The 21,114-nt window shown below is 40.2% G+C and overlaps 1 protein-coding gene across 4 annotated transcripts in view; it reads left to right on the forward strand.

Annotated features, from left to right (window-relative positions):
- LOC127572087 (filamin-B) overlaps positions 1 to 21,114 on the forward strand; it is a 154,387-nt gene that overhangs the window by 83,680 nt on the left and 49,593 nt on the right. For 2 of the 4 annotated variants that reach the window (XM_052018956.1, XM_052018957.1), the window contains exons 9-26: positions 123 to 260; positions 2,406 to 2,538; positions 3,231 to 3,367; positions 3,741 to 3,934; positions 4,361 to 4,474; positions 5,078 to 5,221; positions 5,739 to 5,862; positions 7,130 to 7,290; positions 7,380 to 7,470; positions 9,443 to 9,612; positions 9,720 to 9,837; positions 10,989 to 11,251; positions 11,780 to 12,377; positions 16,589 to 16,762; positions 17,814 to 17,976; positions 18,488 to 18,648; positions 19,273 to 19,440; positions 19,656 to 19,748. In XM_052018956.1, the coding sequence (XP_051874916.1) occupies positions 123 to 260; positions 2,406 to 2,538; positions 3,231 to 3,367; positions 3,741 to 3,934; positions 4,361 to 4,474; positions 5,078 to 5,221; positions 5,739 to 5,862; positions 7,130 to 7,290; positions 7,380 to 7,470; positions 9,443 to 9,612; positions 9,720 to 9,837; positions 10,989 to 11,251; positions 11,780 to 12,377; positions 16,589 to 16,762; positions 17,814 to 17,976; positions 18,488 to 18,648; positions 19,273 to 19,440; positions 19,656 to 19,748 (3,144 nt within the window). The remainder of the gene's footprint in view (positions 1 to 122; positions 261 to 2,405; positions 2,539 to 3,230; positions 3,368 to 3,740; positions 3,935 to 4,360; positions 4,475 to 5,077; positions 5,222 to 5,738; positions 5,863 to 7,129; positions 7,291 to 7,379; positions 7,471 to 9,442; positions 9,613 to 9,719; positions 9,838 to 10,988; positions 11,252 to 11,779; positions 12,378 to 16,588; positions 16,763 to 17,813; positions 17,977 to 18,487; positions 18,649 to 19,272; positions 19,441 to 19,655; positions 19,749 to 21,114) is intronic. The other 2 variants (XM_052018958.1, XM_052018959.1) reach the window with 1 other exon arrangement.

Here is a 21,114-nt window from a genome sequence, read left to right on the forward strand (position 1 = left end):
GGTTTTGCTTCAATCGGGTATCACTGTTAACTTGTTTGTTAAACCTGTGCCTAGCTTTTAGTAAAAGTGCTTGTTATCGCCTAGTATTTTTCTCCTTTTGAGCTGTGTCATTTTTGTTCCAGCTTGTAACCCTGGTGCCTGTCGTGCTACTGGACGAGGATTGCAACCAAAAGGACTGCGAATTCGCCAAGTCGCTGACTTCAAAGTCTTTACGAAAGGGGCTGGAAGTGGTGAGCTGAAAGTAGTGGTGAAGGGGCCAAGTAAGTTTTGACAGTTTTATTTTCTTTCACTAGAAGGGGTGTATGAGGCATTGAGGTAGCACAGAAATAAGCCGTCGTCAACCACCATTTACACTAATCCTATTGAGATTGTGAGGTGTACAGAAGATTTGAGGATGTTGACAAAATTGGAAAATTTGTAGCTGTGAGAAAAAGATTGGATAAAATAGTTGTTTTCTTTGAACAGAGGAAGCGGAAGTGTGACCTGATGTGTGTAAAAACCATGAAAGAACCAGAGTGAATGGAAATGATGAGTGTTCCTCGACATAGGGATAAACTATACAGGAGATGTAGATTTTAAGTAATTTGTAAAAGGGTAGAGGGGATACGGGTTTTTTGTTTGACCCATAGGGTGATGGAGGCAGAGAGCCTCATCAGATTTAACAAGTACTAAAGCATAGTGGTGCAGCTGGTCCAGCTGCTGCCTCGCAGTGCCAGGAACACAGGTGCTGTCTACACAAAGTTTGTGTATTCTCTCTGTGATCATGTGGGTTTTCCCTGTATGCTCTGGATTCCTCCCAAATTCCAAAGATGTGTGGTTTGGTAGGTAGTTGTGGGCAAAGTTTGCTTTCAGTCTGGAGTTACCGCTTCATCATGATGTTTATAAATGTAGCTCTGGAATATCATTCAAATTTACATTGTACTACAATCTAGTGATTGTCTCATTTTCCCTGAAACTAATTAGAACATAGAACAGTATGGGCCCTTCGGCCCATGATGTTGTGCCGACCTATATAAACACCAACTCCTTGATCAAGCTAAACCTTCCCTCCTACCAGCCCATAACCCTCCACTTTTCTTCTACCACCATATCCCCGGCAGTGTGTTCTGGCACCCATCACTCTGTGTAGTTTTAAAAAAAACCTTGTCTCTGACATCTCCCCTAAACTTTCCTCCACTGACCTTAAAATGATGTTCTCTGGTATTGGCCATTGCTGCCCTGGGGAAAAGGTGCTGGATGTCCACTCTACCTATGCCCCTCATAATGTTATACACCTCTATCAAGTCGCCTCTCATCCTGCATCACTCCAAAGAGAAAAGCCCTAACTCACTTAACCTTTCCTCATAAGACATGTTCTCTAATCTAGGCAGCATCCTGGTAAATCTCCTCTGCACCCTCTTTAAAGCTTCCTATAATGAGGTCACCAGAATTGAACAAAATACTCTAAGTGTGGTCCAACCAGAGTTTTATAGAGCTGTGAGGTAATATTGCAGCTCTTGAACTCAATCCCTTGACTAATGAAGGCCAGCACACCATATAGCTCCTTAACCACCCTATCAACTTGTGTGGCAACTTTGAGGGATATATGTACTTGGACCCCAAGATCCCTCTGTTCCTACACACTGCTTAGAATCCTGCAATTAACCTGGTACTCGGCCTTCAAGTTCGTTCTTCCAAAGTGTATCACTTCACGTGTATTTAACAGGATTACATTACTGCATAGTATTTGGTTGTGCTAAATGAATGTTTTGGCTGTTAATGGCAAAATGAAGTACAATCTTAAGTCTAGTATTTGATTCTTTTGAGGCTTCTGAAAGTTAAACTTAATGTTTCTTCATGGGAAATTATAAATGCAGATTCTGAATTTTTGGATGTTATAACTTGTCTAAAAGACCAAGTAAAATGCTAAATCAGAGTATCCAACAGTGGCACAAATATACGTAGTAGGGATCTTGTTCATAAGCCAATGCAGAAATTGGTAAATCAGCATCAAATCATCTTGATTGTGACCTTGGTTTCTGGAAATACGGTTAATAGTGTTCCTGTTCTTTCAAAGAACCCTTGGGTTATAGAGATTGGTTGTTCTCTAGCAATAAAATGGCAGATTGAAGGTTTGCTGCTCTCATTGGATTTTGTCAATTGTGTTGCTAGGGAGCTGTGTATATTTGAAGGTTAGAGTGGAAAATATTGTCTTTTTAAGTATGGTATAATTCAGTTAGTGTTTTAATGTTTCCAAGTGGACAGATGGAATAAAAGAGCAATAAACAGCCCTGACTGTGTGTATTTAACTTGGTTTTCATCATGACCATCTGGCTAAAAGGCCTTGAAACAATTAACATTAGTTTGTCCAAACTTGCTGTGTTTTTCGTGAGACTGAACTTCTATTGATCTGTCTCCTTTGACAGAAGGTGTGGAGCATCCTGTGAAGCAAAAGGACATTCTGGATGGAGACGATGTCTTTTCTTATGAATACTATCCTGTTACGCCTGGAAAACACATTGTTACCATCACATGGGGTGGCCATAACATTCCTAGGAGGTGAGAACAGAAAGCTGATGGATTGGTGGATGGTTTCAGTCTTCAGAACTGAGACTTGTGCATCGTGGGAGGATTTCAACCACATTTATTTCCCAGCTCGTGTGTTTTGGAACACTCTCCGTTGCTGTAGTTTTACTCTCACTGTGCCATTTTCCTTTAAAATGCAGCTCTCTCACACAGTGGAATGGAAGCTGTTATTGGATCAATCTCTCCATCTTCAATTTGAACCTCTGATGATACTGGGCACCAAACTTGTAAAATCTCTGGTGCTTTACACAAAAGTTGTCCCTCTCCACACCATTAGTCTAACTTTTATAAATGCAGTTGAATTAAAGTAAAGCTGAAGCATTTTGAGGGCAGATTCTCCTGTGGCTATCAGATGTACTGTTTGCAACCTGCATATTATTCTCATCTGATTCTTAGGTGATTTCAATTGTCATAAACCCAAATTTGAACAGCTGTAGAAATGTGAAATCTTAAGACACTTTTAGAAGAAGCAACTTGGTTAACTGTAAAATGGAATGAAATGTTTGAAATCCATCCTGTTTTTGCCTAAAATAACTAGGTTTGAAAATTTTAATATGACAATTCTTGACCGTGGTAATATAACAAAAATGCAAATCTCTCAATGGTGCAGTTTGCAAGGAATAGATTGTTACTTCAATTTCACCATATACTTTCTCTTCCTTTAGTCCATTTGAAATTCAGATTCGACCTGAAGCGGGTCCTCAGAAGATCAGAGCTTGGGGGCCAGGTCTTGATGGAGGGATCGTTGGCAAGTCAGCAGACTTTGTAGTAGAGACTATTGGAACAGAAGTTGGTGTGTTGGGTAAGGATGTTGACAAATAGTTATTTGCAATTATCATTAAATTCATTTGAGACTAGAGTGGTGTTCCCATATGTCAATGGGCTGAATATTTTGGAGTAAATTGATTAAAGATGCAACATCAAACTTTTTTAAAAGGCCATTTGGCATTGTAGACTTTGACCAGAATACTGGATTGCCAAAGTTGCATGAAATGGGGGAGTGGGTGAATTTATGGACCAGCAAGAAAAAGCCCTCCCATTTAAATATAGATAACTAATTTTTCTTCATCCTAAACAAAACTGATCTGAATTGGTTTGCACCTTGTGATAATCAGGAATGTGGAAGTAACATTGAATCAAGAAATTTTGTTTTGATTATTGTAAATGTTTCATAGGTTTTGCTGTTGAAGGACCCTCTCAAGCCAAGATTGAGTGTGATGATAAGAGTGATGGCTCCTGTGATGTGCGTTACTGGCCTACAGAACCTGGTGAATATGCTGTCCATGTTATGTGTGACGATGAGGACATTGTGGATAGTCCTTTTATGGCCAATATCCAGCCAGCATCAAGTGCCTTCAATCCTGATAAGGCAAGTGTAATGAATACTAAACATCTGAGTTTTGAAATGCATAATTTATGCATCTTGGCCAACCTAACCAAGTCCCTGTGTGACCTTGTTTCTTGAGTTATTGCATCCACCACTTTGCCTGTCATATGAAATGTTGTGAATGAGTAGGTAGGGTCAGTTACTCTGTGGTAAGATCATAGGTTAATAGTGCCTGTATTCTGGGATAGCATGAGATTGATCTGTGGGTCCTTCCAGCACTGATCGGGGTTCTTGATTGAGTATGGGTATTTGGGCTAAAGATCATTAGGATCATCATAAGACTGGGATTTGTTGCATAAGTGTGTAGTCAGAAATGTTAAGATGAATTGTATGTTTTAGGTGACTCTTGGGACACTTCTAGGTAGGCTGGAAGATATATTGGATAACGCTTCCTTCATCTCCTTCCAGGTTAAAGCAAGTGGTCCAGGGTTGGAGAAATCTGGCTGCATTGTTTATCAACCAACCGAATTCACAGTTGATGTCAAAGATGCTGGGAAGGCTCCACTGAAAATATATGCACAAGTGAGAAATTCGTTCTGTAAATTTTACTTTTCTTTAGATGAGTTGGCATTGGTTGTATCACCCAGCTGTTTTTCTAGAAATACACTAATTGAGTCATCTGTGCTACTTATCAATTTGAAAATTGCCACTACGAATTTGAGAGAAGTGTGAATAACCCATTGTTGTGTTGGTATTAGAAGAATGACTTGGCTCAACACTGCATTTCAAAGATTACAATAGTCTTAATGATTGTGAATATCTTTTCAGAATCTAATTGTTGAAAATTTTCAGTTGGATAATTTGAAAAGCGGGTATGCAAAAAGTTGAGCATTCTTGATTGTCATGAACATTGCTTAATGGAGTGCTGGTTTGACGTATGTTTGGATTTACAAACTTGAGCAACATTAGCTGTGTTCCAGTGCTTTAATCTAAAACTTCAGGAGAGAACATTTTTGTCACCTTGAGTACCAAGTTTGAACATTATATACAATTGCTTTCATTCATTAATAGCAAGGCAGACAAATGCATTTAATAAGTGAAACTTGCAGGAGAGAAGGTTTTCCGTTAATTTTTTTTTGTATTATGTGCTCCTTAATTTTTTTTTTGTATTATGTGCTCCTTTAGGATTCGGAGGGTAATCCTATCAATGTTCAAGTAAAGAATAAAGGTGATGGGATATCAGTCTGTTCTTACACTCCTACCAAACCAATCAAACACACAATTGTAATCGCTTGGGGAGGAGTCAATGTTCCTAACAGCCCATTTAGAGTAAGTCATTTACCTTTCACTATGCGTGTCTTATTCCAAGAGTCTTGCATTTAGTGAGGAGGCTTTGACCTTTTGGCTTGTGTCCAAATTTCAGAATGCTGTGAACTGTTTCACAAGTTGTAACCATTTCCCATTTCATGATCTGGGTTAAAGCTAGTTATTGTTTCCTCCTCAGAATTTTCTCTTGTGCAGATGTTGATGGTAAAGCTTGGCAAGACTGAATGCCTCAGTCAAATTTGACTTCAGAGATGTCAATGTCCTGTTCTTGATATTGAATGACTCCATAACAATTACCCATGGTGTGGGGAACAGGGGAAGTGAGTGCTGTTACACTGAACTCGCTGTTAATTGTAGCAAGTTTACAATTCTGAGTTTATTTGAAAATCAAGATGTGTGGAATAGGTCATGACCCCATTTGGGATCCTTTGCCTCTTGTATTCATATTGCAAGCATAGTTAACTCTTGTGCCATATTTAAACAGTGGCTTAATTTTTTTCTACATTGGCTTTGTTTTAAGGTTAACATTGGTCAAGGGAGTCATCCGCAAAAGGTGAAGGTGTTTGGTCCTGGTGTTGAAAGAACTGGCTTGAAAGCTAATGAGCCAACTCACTTTACTGTGGATTGTTCTGAAGCTGGGGAAGGTAAGGGAAGCCTAATATCATTTCTTTCCATGAGCCCTTCTTCAGTGTCACTCCCAGTTGCAGTCATGCTCTGGAACTTGCTGAATATTTCTTGCTCTCCTGCTCCTGAAGATCCCACATCTGTGGTTATAGGGTTGGAAAAAAAAAATCAATATTATCATTTAAATGTAGGATCGCTTGGTGCAGGATTGTCATACAAATATGACTGATTTTAACTGTTACATGGATTACTAGGTTAAATAGTGCCAGGAGATGCACCGATGATTTGGAAAAGAATGGGCATTTAAACAGGCACATGAACAGGCAGGGAGTAGAGGAATATAGACTAAGTGCAGGCAGATGAGATTAGTTTCAATTGGCATTATGGTCAGCACAGATATTATGGGCTGAAGGGCTTGTTCCTGTGCTGTACTGTTCTATGTAATCGGTGATTGATCTGAAATTATTCCTCATGTCCAAGAATACACGATTCATAAGCAATCAGATTTTAGCTTGTAGAATACCCTTGACATCAAGAGTACTGCAAACAATTTTGGTGCCCTGATTTATGGAAACATTTACTTCAATACAGGTGGTTCAGACCAGGCTCATTGACATGTTCATAGGTATTGAGAGGTTGTTTTATGAGGAAAAATTAAATAGGTTGGAAGTCATTGGAGTTCAGGAGAATAAGAAGTGATATTATTGGAACTTGAGATACTTGGTAAATACTGAGGCTGTTCCCTTTCATGGGGAGAGTCCAAGACTAGAATGTGCCTATTTTAAGCCTGATGAGGAAGAATTTGCTCCCAAGGGGTGTTTTGGAAGTCCTTGCCCCAAAGGTCTGTAGCTATCTTCAAATCAGTAAGGGAATCGAGGGCTATGGGGAAAGGGCAGGCAAGTGGACTTGAGGAATCGAGGTGGTCCATTGAATGGTTCAGTTGTCATATGACTCTGCTTCTCCCATATCTATAATCAAAGATGGCTACCCTGGCTGAGGAACCCACAGGTATGGGAGTAGACAGATATCTGCTGGACTTGATTGCTCTCTGGTGGGTTTTCAAAATATTCCTCCTTCCCTAATAGCCTGCTGATGAATACTGGCTATGCTGCAGGTAAATAATCTCCAATTGGTGTAATACAGAAGGCCAACTGTAAATAATGCAAGTGCATCCATCAGGAAGGGCTGAAGGAAAGTCCATAAGCAAAGTTAAAGGGTAATTGGGGGAAACTTTAGATGAGCCTTTACTAGGAAAAGTCTTGACCATATTTCTAATGCTACTTTCAGGTGATGTCAGCGTTGGTATAAAGTGTGATGCTCGTGTAATCAGTGACACTGAGGAGGACATTGAATTTGATATAATTACAAATCCTAATGATACCTTCACCGTGAAATATACACCACCAGCAGCTGGACGTTACACTATTAAAGTACTGTTTGCTGGCCAGGTTTGTATCCTGTGACTAAAGCTACTTTACTGTATAGCTTGGTTCTACCAGTTTGTTGTGTAATGGGCTAATCTACTCCTTTTCAATAGGAAATTCCCATTGGCTCTTTTAGAGTTAAAGTGGATCCATCTCATGATGCCAGCAAAGTTAAGGCTGAAGGCCCAGGGTTAAGTAAAACTGGTAAGAGTCAATAATTATTCATAATCCCTTAGGATGTGTGGGTCAATCGCTCTGACCTGTTTGCACCTTCCAGCTCGATGATTGCCAAATGATGCATGACATTGGGTCAAAAATTTCCCCAATTTTAACAACTGCAAGATTATACTTGAGTGACATGCTTGAGTGATGTGCAGTACCAAGCTTGCAAACAACTTAATGGACCCAACAATAGTACAATATATTAGATTGTTCTTTACGTGAAGTGAGGTACAGAAGGATTGCTTATTTATGGATTGTAGCAAGTGTGATTGATTCAAATCTGCATTTAAAGATGAGTGAAACGTACCAGACCTATGAATTTCTTTTGCCTGTGTTTGAAACATTTAGTTTCATCTGCTTGTCTGACCTGAATATTTTTGAGCATGTTCTGTGTTATCTCCTTTTGCCACTTCCTGCTAAATTTTCATCAGTTTCACATGGAATTAAAATTTAGTTTGACCGATGCATACCTAAATGAAGAAACTACCTAGCCTACTCCTAGGAAAGATTTAAGGCACTGCTACAGAACCATCTTTTGTTCAACAGCAGCCTTCATTGAGTAGTGGTCAGTTAACTTTTTAAACACTGATTCATTGTTTTATAAAGCACTAGTAATTTTAAAAAAAGCAACCACACTTCAGTGCTTGGGGCTAAGGGTATTTCTGTGTTGTGATGTAATATTAAGCTGAGGGTCAACCACAAATATGATGCAGTGCAAAAAGTGGTTAAAAGGCTATTTGTGTCACTGCATGACTTGATCATCCAAAATGGTTAGTTCCATACGTCTTTGTCATCAAAAGCATAAATCTGTCAAGGATCCTGAATCCATGTGGTTTCCTTGTTTTAAAAGTGTTTTTTCTGACCCTACCCCCAATAATTTTTCTACCACTAATGCTCCTCCACAAAATCTATGTAAGATGTGCCAAAACCCATCTGTCTGTTTTTGGTTTGCCTGATGCATTTTTTGGAGAAGAAAATTCTCGATGTAATGCCTACTACATGAGCAAGTCAGAATTTTATTCCAAGATCACTGCAAGCAACTGTGAATAATTGTACTTGCAAGTAAGCAGATGTGCTGTTTAAATTGGTATTTAATTTTAACAAGCTGTTGTATGCTGTTCTTGATCCGATGAAAACAGGAAACCCTTTTAAACATTCTAACCAAGTTAAGTCAAAGTGGACTTAACTTTGATGGACTTAACTTTGAGGTGGGCCGAAGGGCCTGTTTTGTGCTGTATGGTTTTAAAGAAAATCTTAAATTACATAGCTTATTAGTGGTTCCTTGGGAATCTTGAAATACTTTGAACTAGGATTCTGGGCATTTTGATATGTAGGTTAATTTAACTTTTATGTTCGAAGTGGAGATGTTTCATTTTCTGTTTATACATGAGGTTGGAGACTTCCCTGGCATGTTTGGATTCAGCTGAGGAACATCGATACCTTCCTGGATAGGTCTAAGTAGGTTTACTTGTTGGAAATGAGGTTTTTGATTAGTTTTGTCTGAGAACTGTTGTCAGAATTGAAGAGGGTCTTCAATCTGAAATGATAATGTTGTGGATCTGAAACGCCAGTTGTTCCTCTTTCCATAGATGCTGCCTGACCCAAGTTTCCAGCACTTTCTGTCTCTGACTTTTAGCATCTGCAGTTTTTTTTGATTTTTCATTTACTGTTTAAGTTGTTTGCAAGCTCTTCAAGGTATATTGGTTTAAGGCTGGGGACACTGTTGCTATTATTGCTGTTGAAGTCCCCTCTTCTATCCTTATTGGCTCTTCATAGTCCTGGGTTGGATTATTTTGATGTGAGGGGAAGTATAAATTATTGGTGTGATGAATGTTAAGGTATTTGTTCAGTGGAAAGTTTTTAGTTGTATGCTGTGAAATTTTGCAAGAGGATGGAATAGTTGCATGACCTGACTTCACTTCCTCAGTCAAATAACATTCTTTCCAATGGGCAGGAGTGGAACTTGGAAAGCCCACTCATTTCACAGTGTTTACTAAGGGTGCTGGGAAGGCCCCACTAAATGCACGTTTCAGTGGACCTTCAAAAGGAGATGCCGTCAGTGACTTTGAAATAATTGACAATTATGACTACTCTCAGACAGTCAAGTACACACCACTACAGCAGGTGAGTTATCATTTTAGTACCATTTTTTCCATGCAAGAATTTGTGAATGGGCCCCAAAGACGTGCTGCATAATGACTTGAATGCTTCTCTAAATGTGTGTTTTGCAGGGTAACATGAACATTGCTGTGACTTATGGTGGTGATCCAATTCCCAAGAGCCCCTTCAACATCGAAGTAGCATATCCACTTGACATGAACAAAGTGTTGGTCAATGGCCTTGAAAACAGTATGTCTCCTTCTCTGATATAACGACGTGTATTTGCCCTTGTAGTCCAGTGAGCTTTGAATGGATGTATCTCTTGTTTGGCTTCAGTGTTTAAATCTTTACTTGATGACACTTGCAGAGTCAGAGCTTTCAGCATCTGAAAACTGAGCCTGGTGGGAACTTAAAGCAATAAGTGATAGTTGGTCTTGTTTCATTGCAATCTCTGCACCTGACGCCCAGCCCACTAACTCATTCTCGCTCTTGTTAATCAGAATTTCCTTGCTCCATTTTACCCAGACTCTCACCTAATCAGCTGAACTGCCAACAAATTTGATGTTCATTGAAGTTGCAGGAGTTTGCCCTCTGACTTGAGTCTGACTGCTCTTTGAATCAAAACGTTTACTATAGTGCATAATGAAATTTTAAAAAAATAACTGAGGCAGTAACAATGTAGAATAGTTTGCTTATCATTGTCACGTGTACCAAGCCACAGTGGAAAAACTTTGTTTTGCATGCCATCTATACAGGTCATTTGAAAACACAAGTACATCAAGTTAGAACCCCAACAAAATTCTCTTCCTAGAGTTTTTAAAATTGACAGTAGATCAAGTTGGAGCCTTTAATTGTTTTAATAGTTAGATTTCAGGATGCTTTTGTTTCTTGAGGACTTTTGAGGTTTTAGGGAACATTAGAGTTACTGTGGGATGGAGGCAGCCATTAAGTCCATGCTAGTGTCCTTGGAAACAATCTGATTCCCCTTCTCCTCATTTCAAGCCCCACTATCCATCTCCTTTTTGACTCTCCCCCCAAGGCTGGTGAAAGTGGTGAGTTCCAGGTCTCTCCCGTCTTGCATTGGTCCCAGTCCTCACCCATGCATTTTGCCCATTACTTGATGTAACAAGTCAATTTGTAATGGACTTTTTTTATCATTAAACTATTTCAAATGTTAATTTAGTTCACTTTGGGTTTGCCTGTTACTCTTTTGTCACAGAAATAAAAATTGGTAATCTTATGCATTTGCAGAATTCAATTAGTATATGAGGAAAGTGGTTATAGAAATGTGAGCTGAAGAATGAACTGTTAGAATTAAAAAAAAAATCTGATGTTGAAACTGTATGCATACTGATTTTCTAACACCCTCTTCTCCACCCCCCCCCCCCCCAAATTATTAGGAGTAGAAGTTGGCAAAGATCAGCAGTTCCTCGTTAATACAAAAGGAGCTGGGGGACAAGGTAAAGTGGATGTGAAGATCTCCAGCCCATCAAGGAAATCTGTGACTTGTGTTGTGGAGCCTGTTACCAGTAAGGATGCATGTGTTGCTAAGTACATCCCCAAGGAAGAAGGACTGTATACAGTAGATGTGATGTATGATGGAAATCCGATTGTGGGTAGTCCATTCACTGTGGAAGCTGCACTGCCTCCAGATCCTTCCAAGGTAAATCAGTTGCCTATGGTTGAAATATTTTTGTCTTGGTGCCTTATACATTTGAATCCTTGGCCTCAACCAGAAAGTTTAGTCAGAGGAAAGGAGTCATTAACCACAAATTTGCATGGCACTGGACTACTGTCAAAAGTAAGTAAAAGCAGTAAGCCCTACTTTAAAGCAAGCAAAGAAAAATGTCAGTGTGCAATAGAACTAGCCTGGTAGGGATGAGCACGGGTCATCTTGGCTACTTGATGCCATTTTAATATTTGCTTATGTAAACATTTAATATCAAAGTTAAACATTATCTTGACCACAGAACTATAGGGTTACTAATGAGATGTGCAAAAGCCTCTGTCCTATTTAATTAAAATTTCCTTGATCTCTTAGGTTTTCTTTTAGTTCTTAAACCTTGGTTTGTGCTAATTAAGCACTCTGAGTTGCACTATTGGATAATTTTCATTTAGGGTGATTTTTGTTGGAATTATTCCATGCTTAACTGATTGCCAAATGAATAATTCTATTTCTTTTCATTTGCAGGTGAAAGCATATGGGCCAGGCCTCAAAGGTGGCCTTGTAGGCAAATCTGCTGAATTCACCATAGACACCAAAGGAGCTGGTACTGGTGGTTTGGGTCTCACTGTGGAAGGCCCATGTGAAGCCAAGATTGAGTGCTCCGATAATGGGGATGGAACCTGCTCAGTCTCTTACTTGCCAAATGAAGCTGGAGAATATCTTGTCAATATTTTGTTCGAAGAAGTTCACATTCCAGGTTCTCCATTCAAGGCAGACATAACATTGCCTTTTGATCCCTCGAAAGTTACTGCCTCCGGTCCTGGCTTAGAACGTGGCAAAGTTGGGGAACCGGGGCTAATCGACATTGACTGTTCAAAAGCTGGTCCTGGAGAGCTGACAATGGAACTGGTATCAGATACAGGGGCTCAGGCTGAAACCCATATTCAGGACAATGGTGATGGCACTCATAGAGTCAGCTACATTCCCCTTCAGCATGGTCTACATACAATTGCACTGAAATATGGTGGGAAACCTGTGCCCAACTTCCCAGCACGGCTGCACATAGACCCAGCAGTCGACACCAGTGGTGTGAAGGTATATGGACCTGGAGTTGAGAAACGAGGTAATTGCTACTTGTACCTTTCTTTTTCATTGTAAGATTTTTTATATTTGTATCCTACCCATGTAACATTTCTCCCCTTCCCATCACAACACCCAAACAATGGTGTTTACTTGAGCTACATTTTCGTGGAAGATGCTCCCATCTAAAAAGAACTTTTCAATTATCTGGACAGTTTGATCTGTATCAAAAATTCACTCAGACCCTGAAGTCCCTTTTAAAATGTTTCTGCTGTAATGAGAGCAGATTTGTAAGTGACCATGAAACACATGGCCCGTAGAGACTGAACAACCACTACATGCCCCCCTCCTCCCTCAAAATACTGTGATCATATAATAAGACTGGAAATGCTCAGCTTGGGCAGCTTCTGCAGAGAGTTAACAGTTCATCAATGACCCTTCTACAGCTATTAACTCTTCCTTGTGCTGCCTGGACTGCAGAGTATTTCCAGCATTTTGGTTTGGTTTGATTTACAGAATTTGCAGATTGATTACAGAGATATCTATATGCACTTGCCAAGAATGTGAACAATCACTGAGCCAGAGGCAAGAGTGTTGCTTCTGAGTCCAGATGGTTGCCTGGAAAAGTTTCTACTAACCTGTCCAATCAGAGTTTCTCAGCCAGGAGTGATATGATGGGAATTGAAACTTTAACTTTTTTAGACTGAGTAAATCTTTTAATAACTTATAACTGATTTTAAATTTAGCCAGTTTTAAAAACCATTGGATCCAACAAAGATCCTTGGTGTGGTAATGAGCTCGCTATATTAACTTAACATTCAACAGTGCAGCTAGTGACATAGGAAATCCCAAAACTCAATATGGAGTACCTTGAATCTCATTGAGGAGATGAATATCTTGTTGACTGCAGCTGGGGAAACTTCATAATTCTGCTCATAAATTTGTAGCACTTTTTGCTCTGGTCACAAGGCATCTTGTGAACAGTATAGGAAATGTAGCAATCCAATTTTGTATATTGGAAGAAGCCACCAGAAAAAAAAACAATGAATGAATGCCACATTATGTTGGTTGAATGCTGAAAGGCCTTGAGAAAGTTGTCCCAAAACATCTGGGGGAAGTGTTATCAGTGAAGGATCAAGAAAGCTGCAGTGTCTTAAGTGCAGGTGGCTTGGTGAAATTTTAATGAAGATGATTTCCAAGGCGTACAAGCCAGACATAAGCTTCTAATGAAGGAGTGCAGCTCCAGCATTAAAAAGACTAATTAACTTGCAATTGAAGGAAATTATCTCCACCTTTTTGATGTTCCCTCTGGAGTTCAGCTAAAGTTGCAGTTCATATGAGTAGAGATTTTGAACATTTGGCTATGATTCTACATATGGCATTCTGAAAGGCAATGTCCAGAACATAGAACAGTACAGCACAGTATGGGCCGTTCAGCCCACGATGTTGTGCCGAGCTATATAAACCTTATCCCCATTCACTCTATCCCCCTCTCTACTTTACCTCCCACAATCGTCTATTTTTCTTTTGTCCATGTGCCTCTCTAAGAGTCTCTTAAATGACCCTATCGTATCGGCCCCTACCACCACCCCTGGCAGTGCATTCCATGCACCCACCACTCTGTGTTTTTAAAACAAAAATACCTCTGACATCTCCCCTGAACTTTCCTCCACACACCTTAAATGGGTGACCTCCAGTATTGGCCATTGCCACCCTGGGGAAAAGATGCTGGCTGTCCACTCTGTCTATGCCTCTCATAATCTTGTATACCTCTATCAAGTCTCCTCTCATCCTCCGTCGCTCCAAAGAGAAAAGCCCTAGCTCGCTCAACCTTTCCTCATAAGACATGTTCTCCAACCCAGGTAGCATCCTTGCAAATCTCCTCTACACCCTCTCCAAAGCTTCCACATCCTTTCTATAATGTGACCAGAACTGAACACAATATTCCAAATGTGGTCTAACCAGAGTCTTATGGAGCTGCAACATTACCTCTCAGTTCTCATTATTCTTTCAGGACCTCCCTACCTCCTTAGCCTCCAGATACATTTCTCCCCCCCTTATCCACGAGCGGTCCTACCCTCACCCTGGTCATCCTCTTGTCCCTCACATATGTGTAGAATGCCTTGGGGTTTTCCTTACCCTACTTTGCCGAGGCTTCTCATGTCCCCTTCTAGCTCTCCTAAGTCCCTTCTTAAGCTCCTTCCTGGCTACCTTATAACTCTCAAGAGCCCTATCTGATTTTTGCTTCCTAAACCTTAAATATGCTTCCTCCTTCCTCTTGACTAAACTGTCCACCTCTAAACCATGTTTCCTTTACCCTACCATCCTTTCCTTGTCTCAATGGGACAAACCTATCCGGAACCCCATGTAAGTGATCCCTAAACAACCTCCACACTTTTGCAGGGCATTTACCAGAGAACATTAGTTCCCAGTTTATGCTCCCAAGTTCTTAATACCATCGTAATATAACCTCCCCCGATTAAATACTTTCCCATAATGTCTACTCCTATCTTTGTCCATGGCTAAGCTAAAGGTCAGGGAGCTGTGGTCACTATCCCTGAAATGCTCGCCCACCAAGAGGTCTTCAACCTGACCAGGTTCATTGCCTCGTACCAGATCTAGCAATGGCCTCTCCTCTAGTTGGCCTGTGTACATACTGTGTCAGGAATCCTTCCTGTACACACCTAACAAATTCTGCCCCATGTAAACCTTTTGCACTAAGCAGGTGCCAATCGATATTAGGGAAGTTGAAGTCACCCATGACAGCAACCCTGTCATTTTTTTTTTGCACCTTTCCAAAATCTGCCTACTTACCTGCTCCTCAGTGTCCTGATGGCTATTTGGGGGCTTATAGAATACTCCCAATAGAGTGATCGCTCCCTTCCTGTTTCTGACTTCCACCCACACTGACTCAATAGATGATCCTTCTGTGATGTCCTCCCTTCCTACAGCTGATATTATCTCTGATTAACAATGCCACCCCTCCCTCCCTCCCTCCCCCCACCCCTTCTACCCCCTTCCCTATCCCTTTTGAAACGTATAAACCCAGGAACCTCAAGCAGCCGATCCTGCCCTTGTGACAACCAAGTCTCTGTAATGGCTACAACATCGTAATTCCACGTACTGATCCATGCTCTAAGTTCATCACCCTTATTCTTAACACTTCTCGCATTAAGGTAAACACATTTCTGATTGCATTTATGCCCCGTCCCCTGCCTATCTTTCCTCACCTTCTCCGTACACATCGCATCTACTTCTACACCAACTGATACATCCTCTGATCTGGCACTCCAGTTCCCAAGCCCCTGCTAAGCTAGTTTAAACCCTCCCCAACAGCTCTAGTAAACCTGCCCCTAAGGACATTGGTCCCTCTCCAGTTTAGGTGTAACCTGTCCCTTTAGTACAGATCATACCTACCCTAGAAGAGATCCCAATGACCCACAAACCTGAACCTCTGCACCCTGCACCAACTCTTCAGCCTCTCATTCGTCTGCCATATCTTCCTATTCTTTGCCTCCCTGGCACGTGGCACAGGCAGCAATCCAGAGATTACTACCCTCAAGTTCCTGCTTTTTAGCTTCCTTCCTAACTCCCAATGCTCGCTCTTCAGGACCTCAATGTGCACCACGATTTCTGGCTCCTCCCCCTCCCCCCTTAAGAATGCTGTGCAGTCAATCTGAGACTTCCTTCACCTTGGCACCTGTGTTAATTATAAATGGGATCCTTACTTTCCTTCCTAATTTATTAACAACTTCCTAATTTATTAGCAACTAGCTGCTTCTAGACATTGTTAATTCAAAAAAAAGTTTGAATTGGCTAAATTCCAAATGAGAGCATATTGGAAATTTATAGCTCACCTTGTGCTGAAATTGTTACTTGATAACATTTGGGGAAATGAGCAACTGCATGATTTTTCAGTTGGCTGTTTTCCCCAGTGCTTATCTGTAAGGATTAAACAAGAGCCATGTTTTGGGTGCTGGTCATTCTCCAAGCAGCCTTTCTAATGTTTTGTCTGGATGTTAAGTCCTCAATTGATCCTTGTGGACTGTGGGGATATTGGGTTCTGCACAAGTTGTTAAATGGAAATGGGTGATCCAGGGAAACTGGGTGGTTTCAGAGATTCAACATTGCCCATTCAATATTGGCTATTTTGATGCAAGCTGGAAAAATTGAAATTTCATGGTTCATAACTTATGTTCTATACCCATATGCAATCAGATTATTGCTTCTGAAAGTAATACTTTTTTTTTGTAGGAGTGTTCTGTGATGCTACCACAGACTTTACAGTGGATGCTAGTTCATTGAGCAAGGTTGGAGGAAACCACATCAAAGCAAACATTATAAATCCTTCAGGATCCCGAACGGATTGTCTAATTAAGGATAATGGCAATGGGACATATGCTGTGGTATACACTCCATACGAAAAGGGTATGGTGGCAGGTCACCCTGGTATTAATGTTGAAATTATGAATAAATTGTCTTGAATCCTTGCTCTTCCTATAATGTCTCTCTCCGTAACTTGCTCTTGATTGAAGAGCTTCATTTAATGATAAATAATTTAAAATACTTGACTATGGAAATATTCTTGGACTAAAGACTGCAATTTTAAGTCACCATTATAGTAATAAGTTAAACTTCTGACACTGAACTTGTGGGTAGTTTCCATGTTGACAAGTCACCAATTTCTAGTCATTGATCTTAGTTTTTTTCTTGTTAGCCCAGCACACGTATGTTTGCAGTCTCCATGAGAACAATTTCCCATCTGTAGTATTAGGGCTTGTTCAACACTTCAATTTTGTATCACACCAGAATACTTAGCATTCATGTGTAGCAAGCAATTGAGAAAGCAAAGGATATATTGGTTTTCATTGCTAAAGGTTTTAAGTCAAGGAACATGCACGTCGTACTACAATTGTGTAGGGCCTTAATGAGACCATGCCTGGAGTAGTGCATGCAGTCTTGGTCTCTTTACCTAAAAAAGATGGTTCCCATAGAAGGAATGCAGTGAAGGTTCACCAGGAGAGACTGTTTTATGAGGACATTAGGTAAACATGGTAATGTGCAGTAGAGTTTAGAAAAATGAGATCTGTTTGAAACGCTTAATTCTGATGGGCCTTTATAGGCTGGATCCAGGGAGGGATTTTACCCTTGACAGCGGTGCCTAGAACGAGGGGTCATAATCTCACAATGTTGAGTAAGACAGAAGTGAGATGAGAAATTTCTTCAGAGAGTGGTGAACCCGTGGAACCAGAGGCAGTGGACCGTGAGTTGTGAAATATTTGAGATTGCTAGACACAGTGCATCAAGGGCTTTGGGGAGGGAGCAGAAACATGGTATTGAGATGGAATACATGTCATGGTGGCATTGAGCTTGTTCCACCATTCAAAAGGCCAAACATCTTACTTCTGTGTTAAATGTAAAAAAAATGAAAACTGTCCTACTCACGTATCTTTGTTTGTGAAATGCTTTTTTTGTACAGGAATGCATTCTATTGATATAACATATGATGATGCACCAGTTGTTAATAGTCCATTCAAAGTCGGAGTCACAGAAGGATGTGACCCTTCACGTGTCTCTGCAACTGGACCTGGACTTCGGGAAGGCTTGACTAATAAGGCTAATAAATTCTCTGTAATAACAAGGTAATCTTGCATTTCTCAACTGGCTTTTGATTGGACTCTGAAGCTAGTTTACAATTTATCCAGATTGGGGATTGGATAGTATTTCTTCAACACAACTAATTTCCCTTCCGTAATATGCATGACTTTTTTCCCCAACTAAACTATTTGTTTATCCAATTCAAACAAGGCTCCTTGAAAATAGCTCATCAGTAGTTAATCTTCATGGGTTTAGAATAGATTAGAAATCCACGTGGCCCACATTGGTGTAACTGCAACTTTTTGACATTTTCGGTTTCTCGTATCTCTTCATAGAGCAATTACACCATTTTGGAACTAAACTGTACATCACTGCTTGCATGTTAACTGCCAGAGATTCTAGATCGCATAATGGAACAATGTTGCAAACTTGTTCAAGTAGATGAATTGTAATCCACTTTGCATACCACTTCAGAATACAAAAAAAATTAACTTGATCACTATAGCTAAGAGTTGATTTTGAAACCAGCTAGTAACTGATAATCTTGTGATCCAGAGGGGCAGGTACTGGTGGCCTTGGGATCACTGTTGAAGGACCTTCAGAAGCAAAGATGTCTTGTAAGGATAACAAGGATGGCAGCTGCAGCGTTGAATACATCCCCTACACTCCTGGCGATTATGATTTAAATATTACGTATGGAGGACAGCACATTCCTGGTAACATCTTTAAGTCTGTTTTACTCAAATTTCCTCAGTTTTGATTATGGCGTATTTAAAGATCATCTGTAGTTAAATCACTTCCAATAATTGGAAGCTAATTTCAGCACATCTCATTGGAGGAAAACTGGTGAGTAAAGTCTTCAAGGTCCTCAACCACTGTTTTACTCCCGTTTAGAAATTTGAGTGATTCTAATGTGTTTCAAAAGGAAATGTTTGAATATCAGCACACACAAATTAAACATTCTCTTCCAATAAGCTATGGAAGCAGCAGATACATTTTAGAGGCTTTTTAAATCTTGATGTAATCAGATTCTACTTTGGAATTTCTTTTTGTTTCAGCTTTCCAATCATTATATTTCCACCTTTTAAACTCCATCAATTAGATTCGTGACTGAAAACTAAATTTTTAACCATAGTGCTCACAGTGAGAATTTCAATGTGATGTAGACTGAAATGTGACTTGAGCATTTGTAGAGAATTTAAAGTGCTGAACCAGTGTCAAATATACTCATCATTTTCCCATTAAGCTTTGATTTCTGTCCTTCCTATTGTATGTTGCACCCCACTCCAAAAGTCATTCAATGATAAGTTCTAAGCACTAAAATATCCAATCTTCTTCAGGCAGTCCATTCAAGGTACCAGTAAAGGATGTTGTGAACCCCAGCAAGGTACAATGCAGTGGACCTGGACTGAGTTCAGGCGTACGAGCCAAAGTTCCACAACATTTCACTGTGGACTGTAGCAAGGCTGGAAAAGCTCCTCTTCAAGTAACTGTGTTAGGACCTAAAGGTAAGATTGTAACATTGGGTGTGTTTAGCTTGCTCTTGATAAGCATACCAGATTGTGGAAGCTGGCCTGTAGATGAATGTACCCGCAGGAGGGCGGAGGAGCGTTGGTCTAAATAGTAACATTTGAATGGTGGTGCTGGTTTGTCAAGAGAATCACTTGCCACCTTCCAGTGACAAAACTCATATTTACTGCAAGTAAAAGGTTTTCTATTCTAGTTTGTGAGACACAGCCCCAACCATGGCGCAGTCCTTTGAAAGTGATTGCAGACTTCTTTAAAGGAGAGACCAAGGACGATATCAGTGAGCCAGGTTTGGATTTGAGCTTGATAATCTCAGCAAGGCAAGAAAGGTGGCGGGTGTCCATTGCACTGGTCTTGTCTGCTTTTGTACTAAGAGCCAAAGTAGAATTTGCAAGGCCTAATGCTTCAAATGGTTTCCATGTTGTCACTCTAACCTTCCCTTCTAATAAGCTTGACTTTTAAATACCAAAAAATGATTGATTTTGTAGTCCCTCAGATTTATCTTCCATTGTTCCAAAACTTAAGCCACCATGCAACCACTTAGAAATGCATGTGCATATTACAATTTTGACATTTCTGCATAGCCCAGTGGAAGAATGAATTCTGGGTATGCTTCTGAAATTCTGAGCAGATTCCTTTAGCTTCCATCAGTGTAATATTTATGACACACAATTTTCAAACTTCCTGCTCATTGAAAGTTTTAGTTTTTGGGTTTGCTTCAATGTGTTTCATTTACTGGTTGAAAAAATGTTAAATTGGTCCACATTAGTTTTAACATGAAGTTGCTCCTAATCTATTGTGATTCATGCATTTAGTTACCTGTTGTCACGTTTGGACATGGAGCAGTACAAAACAAGAACAAGCTCTTTGTTCCACCATGTCTGTACTGACCATGATGCCAATCTAAACTAATGCCATATGGCTGCACATTTTCTGTATCCCTCCTATTCCCTACTAGTTCATGCTTGTCTAAATGCCTCTTAAATGTCACTAATATCTGCTTCCACCTTCCCTGGAAGTGCATTCCCTCTACCCTATCTATACCTCTCATGATTTTATATCTATCAGGTCGCCCCTCAATCTCTGACACTCCAGAGAAAACAATCCAGGCTTGTCCAACCTCTCCTCGTAGCTAATGCACACCAATCCAGGCAATATCCTGGTAACTCTCTTCTGCACCCTCTCCAATGACTCTACATCCCTCCTATAGTGTGGCAATCAGACCTGCACACAATACTCCAAATGTGGCCTAACCAAAGTTCTTTATACATAGCTGCAACAAGACTTCCTAACTTTGATACTCAGTGCCCCAACCCATGAAGGCAAACATGCTGTATGTCTTCGCTACTCTATCCACTTCTGTTGTCATCTTTCAGGGAGCTATGGACTTATACCCCAAGATCCCTCTGTACATCAGTGCTACCATGTATCCTGCCATTTACTGTGTCCTTTTGCATTTGACCTCCAAAAATGCAACACCTTGCACTCCAGATTAAACTCCATTTGCCATTTTTCACCGAAATTTCCAACTGATCTATATCTTGCTGTTTCCTTTGACGACCATCTTCACTATTTACAGCTCCACCAATGTTCCTATTGTATGCAGATTGACTAATCAGACAACCTAAAAACAGGTTCCAGCACTGATTTTTGCA

This window comes from Pristis pectinata, chromosome 6, assembly GCF_009764475.1.
Source record: "Pristis pectinata isolate sPriPec2 chromosome 6, sPriPec2.1.pri, whole genome shotgun sequence".
Taxonomy (NCBI): Eukaryota; Metazoa; Chordata; class Chondrichthyes; order Rhinopristiformes; family Pristidae; genus Pristis; species Pristis pectinata.